At 50.2% G+C, this 6337-nt stretch overlaps 1 protein-coding gene across 2 annotated transcripts in view; it reads right to left on the bottom strand.

Moving 5' to 3' along the window:
- TRUB2 (TruB pseudouridine synthase family member 2) overlaps positions 1–6337 on the bottom strand; it is a 16497-nt gene that overhangs the window by 8118 nt on the left and 2042 nt on the right. For both annotated transcript variants that reach the window (XM_026457183.2, XM_026457182.2), the window contains exons 3-4: positions 2738–2812; positions 1149–1210 (exon numbers count right to left, since the gene is read on the bottom strand). In XM_026457183.2, the coding sequence (XP_026312968.1) occupies positions 1149–1210; positions 2738–2812 (137 nt within the window). The remainder of the gene's footprint in view (positions 1–1148; positions 1211–2737; positions 2813–6337) is intronic.

The raw sequence follows: 6337 nt of genomic DNA, 5'->3' as shown, positions 1-6337 counted from the left end.
CATTCTCCTGCCTCAGCCTCCCGAGTAGCTGGGACTACAGGCGCCCGCCACCTCGTCCGGCTAGTTTTTTGTATTTTTTAGTAGAGACGGGGTTTCACCATGTTAGCCAGGATGGTCTCGATCTCCTGACCTCGTGATCTGCCCGTCTCAGCCTCCCAAAGTGCTGGGATTACAGGCTTGAGCCACCACGCCCGGCCGTTATTTGTATTTTTTAGTAGAGACGGGGTTTCACCGTGTTAGCCAGGATGGTCTTGATCTCCTGACCTCGTGATCTGGCCATCTCAGCCTCCCAAAGTGCTGGGATTACAGGCTTGAGACACTGCATCTGGCCTAAAACAATTTTTTAAATAGAGATGGAGTCTTGCTATGTTGCTCAGACTGGCCTCAAATTCCTGGGCTCAAGCAATCATCCTGCCTCAGCCTCCCAAAGTACTGGGATTACGCGTATGAGCCACCACACCTGGCCCTCATTTCCATTTTACAGATGAGGAAACCGAGAAACACAGATATTAATTAGGTAATCCACCCAAGGACACAAAGCTGTCAGAGTGGTAGAAGCTGGGGTTCAAACTGAAGTCATTTGGCTCCAGAATTTGTGCTCTTAACCACTAAAAACGTGGGCCCCATAACGTGGCACCTACGCACATACTTTGTGGTATCAAGCTCCAGAGCCCCAACCCCACCTCTGGATGGTAAGCCCCTTGTGGGCAGGATGCTGACATCTACCTCTCAGTCTTGGGACAGAATATGGAATGGCATCATGATCAAGCTCTGATATTGGAGAGACCTAGGTTCAAATGCCAGCTCTTAGAGCCCTAACAACTACATGACCTGGGTAAGTGACATCTCCTCTCTGAGCCTCAGTTCTCTCATCTGTGAAATGGGGCTAACAACAGATTCCATTTACAGGGAGGCTGTGAGGCTTCCCTAAGGGAATCCACATACAGTGCTCAGCACAGAGTGGTCGGCATACACTAACGCCAGTAATTATTATTATCATTACAGCCCCTGCGCAGCATACGATCATTAAAAAAATGCTTGCTGATGGCTTGGGTGCTCCCCCACAGAATCCTCTAAGCTTCAGAATCCTGCTGGTGACCCCCAGGAAAGGACCAAGGGAGAAGCAGGCTGTCCCCAGACCCCCGTACCTTGGTGAGATGAGCATCGTACATATCGGTGAGGAGCCTGCATCCATGTCCCACGCCGAGCACTGAAAAGCAGCCAGCCTCATCTCACACCTGGGACCCCCTTCCCATTCCCCTAAATATCCCCACCCCTACCCCCACCATCAGAATACTCCCTTTTCTGATGCTGCCAAAGGCAGCAGGAAGGCAAGAAGATCTTCTATAGGGGGCAAATGCGCCCCTCTGGGTATGCATCACATGCAGATTGCTAGGCCTTACCCATATGCACTGAATCTGACTCATGATTGGAGGGGGCCTAGGATCCTTGCCAAGCTCCCCAGGGGACTCTGACACCTCAAAGGAAGAGATCCCTGGCCTAGTCACACAAACCTGCACTCAAATCAGGGGCAGCTCAAAGCATAACCTGTAGCCTCTTTGAGCATCAAGTTCCCCATCAGCAAAATGGGGGTAAAAATACTGTCTGAAGGCCAGGCGCAGTGGCTCACGCCTATAATCCCAGAACTTTGGGAGGCTGAGGCAGGCGGATCACCTGAGGTCAGGAGTTCAAGACCAGCCTGGCCAACATGGAGAAACCCCATCTCTACTAAAAATACAAAATTAGCCAGGTGTGGTGCCAAGATCATGCCACTGCACTCCAGCTTGGGCAACAAGAGTGAGACTCAGTCTCAAAAAAAAAAAAAAAAAAAATAGCCAGGTGTGGTGGCAGGCACCTGTAATTCCACCTACTCGAGAGGCTGAGGCAGGAGAACTGCTTGAACCCAGGAGGCAGAGTTTCCAGTGAGCCGAGATCGCGCCATTGCACTCCAGCTGGGAGACAGAGCAACACTCTGTCTTGGGGAAAAAAAAAAATACTGATTCCTGTGGGTGCTGTGCAGTCAGCACAGAGGAAGAGCCCAATAAACAGTGGCCACTGTGGTCACTTCCTGCCTTTCTCCCGGTCTGTTTCTCCCTCTGGCTGAGGGAGAGAATGACCCTGCATTCACTCGTGGGGAGACAGAACAGGGAGAGGGGGCGTGAGATGATGTCTGCCTGCCTGTGTCTCAGGAAGCAAGACAAGGGGACTGTGACTGTCGCGGCTGGAGGATGTAGGCACCACCTGACCCTGGGGACACAGATGGCTCATGACTAGGGCTTTGTGTGTCCAGCCCCAGCCACATGCAGGCCCTGGCCATTGGGCCCAGAGTCACGCGCCTGGCTGCCCCATGATGCAATGATGGTTTTCCCTCTCCAGACCAGGGGTATTCACTGGCCACGGAACACAGAACAAATCACCTAACTCCTACTTTGTTCTTCCATAAAATCATACAGTATCTACCTAATAAAGTTGTTGTGGTAAATAAATGTGCATAAAGGGCCTCGAACTACATCATGTGTGAGAATCACTGAATAAAAGTAGGTGACTGTGATATTAACCTATGATTACCTCTGTCCACCTATCCACTCCCCAGCTGATCAGCCTTGGGGCAGGAATCAGGGCAAGAGAGGAGTGGTGGGACGTGGGTGCCAGGTAAGAAGTGGACTGGGCTCCTGGTAGCTCTGGGATCTTTTCTCAAGCCTTAACACTGTATCCCCAGGCTTCTCACATCACCTACCAAGTACTCCAGAAGCCTGGGTATCCAGCCGATGTCCCATGCCAACCTTAAGATGGGTGAATGCTGGTCCACATACTGGAAAGAAACAAACAAGGTCCATTTTCTCAACTAAATGCCACCCCAGGATGGCTTTGGGCTGCATGTTGACCTCATTCTCAGAATGGAGCCTCATGGAGCCCAAATTAGCATCAGGCTAGACTCTCAGGCTTCCCTGTCATGGAATCTGGGACCCTGAACTGTATTCTCAGTGCCCTGGGATCCAAAGGGCAGCCCAAGATGCCTTTTACTCCGCCTATCATCAGTCTGCCAGTGAGAGGCTCTAAGAAGACTGGCGTAACACTGAAGGTCCAGACTGTGGGCTTCCCTGCCCAGCTCTACTGAAGAAGAGTCCCTGGAGGAAAATGGAGGCTGTGAGCTCCTTAAGGCAGAACCTGGGTGCGTCAACTCACTGGCTGCTCAGGAAAGAACTATTGAAAGAATAAATGCAGGAATGAGCCAGAAGTGTTTACACTTCTATAGATTAAGAGGAATCTAGGGGAAGGATCCAGACCATGTTACTAAATGTCAACACTGAGCCTCAGTTTTCTCTCTTGTGAAATGAAAATAGGACCCATCTCACAGGACTGTGGTGGTATCAATGAGGATTGTACTTGGGGGAAGCTTAAAACAATGCCTAGTACAGAGTGACGACTCAATACATTATACTTCTTATTGTTACCATATAATAGAGTCAATGAATATCACAAGTCCAAGGGGTTTTAGAGGTTTCTAGTGAAACCTCTAGATTCCCTGACACATGCCTTAATCACATATAGTGACGGGGGCACATTACCAGAACCAGTTCCATTGTTGGGCAACTTTGTTCACTAAAAAAATCACTCCGGGCCAGGGGCAGTGTCTCACGCCTGTAATCCCAGCACTCTGGGAGGCCGAGACGGGCGGATCACGGGGTCAAGAGATCGAGACCATCCTGGCTAACACAGTGAAACCCCATCTCTACTAAAAACACAAAAACTTAGCCAGGCGTGGTGGTGGGCGCCTGTAGTCCCAGCTACTTGGGAGGCTGAGGCAGGAGAAAGGCGTGAACCCAGGAGGCGGAGCTTGCAGTGAGCTGAGATAGCGCCACCCTGGGCAACAGAGCAAGATTCCGTCTCAAAAAAAAAATCACTCTTTTGGCTGGGCACGGTGGCTCACACCTGTAATCCCAGCACTCTGCGAGGCCAGGGTGGGTGGATCACCTGAGGTCCAGAGTTCGAGACCAGCCTGGCTAACACGGTGAAACCCTGTCTCTACTAAAAGTAAAAAAATTAGCCTGGTGTGGAGGCAGGTGCCTGTAATCCTAGCTACTCGGGAGGCTGAGGCAGGAGAATGGCGTGAACCTGGGAGGTGGAGCTTGCAGTGAGCCGAGATTGCGCCACTGTACTCCAGCCTGGGTGACAGAGAGAGACCCCATCTCCAAAAAAAAAAAAAAAAAAAAAAAAATCGTTCTTTCCCAGAAACCCAAAACCCCCACTTTAGGACTTCTACCTAGGGTCTCAGTTCTCACCTGGAGTCCCAGAATAGAAAAAGGGTCAGCAAACTACAGTCCACAAGTCAAATCCTGAAGACTGTTTTTTGGTTTTTGTTTTTGTTTTGTTTTGTTTTGTTTTGAGACGGAGTCTCACTTTGTCGCCCAGGCTGGAGTACAGTGGCGTGATCTCAACTTACTGCAACCTCCACCTCCCGGATTCACGCAATTCTCATGCCTCAGCCTCCCGAGTAGCTAGGATTACAGGTACCTGCCTCCACACCCGGCTAATTTTTGTATTTTTAGTAGAGATGGGGTTTCACCATGTTGGCCAGGCTGGTCTTGAACTCCTGACCTCAAGTGATCCACCCGCCTCAGCCTCCCAAAGTGCTGGGATTATAGGAAGGAACCACCCCACCTAGCTTGTTTGTTTTTTGTGGCCTACGAGTTAAGAATGGCGTTTCCATTTTTTAATGGTTCAAAATAAATCAAGAGACCAGTTGCAGGGGCTCACGCTTATAATCATCCCAGTACTTTGGGACACCAAGGCAGGCAGATCACTTGAGCCCGGGAGTTCAATACTAGCAGGGGCAACATGAGAAAAACCCATCTCTACAAAAAATACAAAAATTAGCCAGGCATAGTGGCCTGTGCCTGTAGTCCCAGCTACTCGGGAGGCCTAGGTGGGAAGAACTGCTTGAACTCAGGAGGCAGAGGTTTCAGTGAGCTGCGATCTCACCACTGCACTCCAGCCTGGGTGACAGAGTGAGACCCTGTCTCTAAATAAATAGAACACTACACTTGTCCCTCGGTATCCAGGGGGATTAGTTCCAGGATCCCTTGCAGATACCAAAATTTGTAGATGTTCAAGTCCCTGATATAAAATGGCATAGTATTTGCATATAACCTAAGCATGTCGTCCCATATACTTTTTTTTTTTTTTTTTTGAGGCAGTCTCACTCTTTCGCCCAGGCTGGAGTGCAGTGGCACGATCTTGGCTCGCCACAACCACCGCCTCTCAGGTTCAAGTGACTCCTCGTATCTCAGCCTCCTGAGTAGCTGGGATTACAGGTGCGTGCTACCATGCCCAGCTAATTTTTAGTAGAGACAGGGCTTTGCCATGTTGGCCAGGCAGGTCTTAAACTCCTGACCTCAAGTGATCCGCCTGCCTTGGCCTCCCAAAGTGCAGGGATTATAGGGAGTGAGTCACCACACCTGGCCACCCCCTTTTTTTTTTTTTTTTTTTTTTGAGACAGAGTCTCACTCTGTCACTCAGGCTGGAGTACAGTGGTGCAATTTCAGCTCACTACAACCTCCGCCTCTCGGGTTCAAGCGATTCTCCTGCCTCAGCTCTCGAGTAGCTGGGATTACATGCACACACCACCCATGCCTGGCTAATTTTTGTATTGTTTTGTAGAAGCAGGGTTTCCACATGTTGCCCAGGCTGATCTTAAACTCCTAGGCTCAAATAATCCACCACCTCAGCTTCCCAAAGTGCTGGGATTATAAGCATGAGCCACCGGGCCTGGCCCTCCCATATATTTTAAATCATCTGTAGATTACCTTTTTTTTTTTTTTTTTGAGATGGAGTCTCGCTCTGTTGCCAGGCTGGATTGCAGTGGTGCAATCTTGGCTCACTGCAACCTCCGCCTCCCAGGTTCAAGTGATTCTCCTGCCTCAGCCTCCTGAGTAGCTGGCACTACATGCGCCCACCACCACGCCTGGCTAATTTTTGTATTTTTTCTTTTTTTGAGACGGAGTCTCACTCAGTTGCCCAGGCTGGAGTGCAGTGGCGTGATCTCGGCTCACTGCAAGCTCCGCCTCCCGGGTTCACGCCATTCTCCTGCCTCAGTCTCCCAAGTAGCTGGGACTACAGGCGCCTGCTGCCTCGCTCGGCTAATTTTTTGTATTTTTAGTAGAGACAGGGTTTCACCATGTTAGCCAGGATGGTCTCGATCTCCTGACCTTGTGATTCACCCGCCTCGGCCTCCCAAAGTGCTGGGATTACAGGCGTGAGCCACCACGCCCGGCTAATTTTTGTATTTTTAGTAGAGACGGGGTTTCATCATGTTGGCCAGGATGGTCCCTATCTC

The sequence above is a fragment of the Piliocolobus tephrosceles genome, chromosome 14, assembly GCF_002776525.5.
Source record: "Piliocolobus tephrosceles isolate RC106 chromosome 14, ASM277652v3, whole genome shotgun sequence".
Classification (NCBI taxonomy): Eukaryota; Metazoa; Chordata; class Mammalia; order Primates; family Cercopithecidae; genus Piliocolobus; species Piliocolobus tephrosceles.
This window is presented reverse-complemented; position numbering and strand designations above follow the sequence as displayed.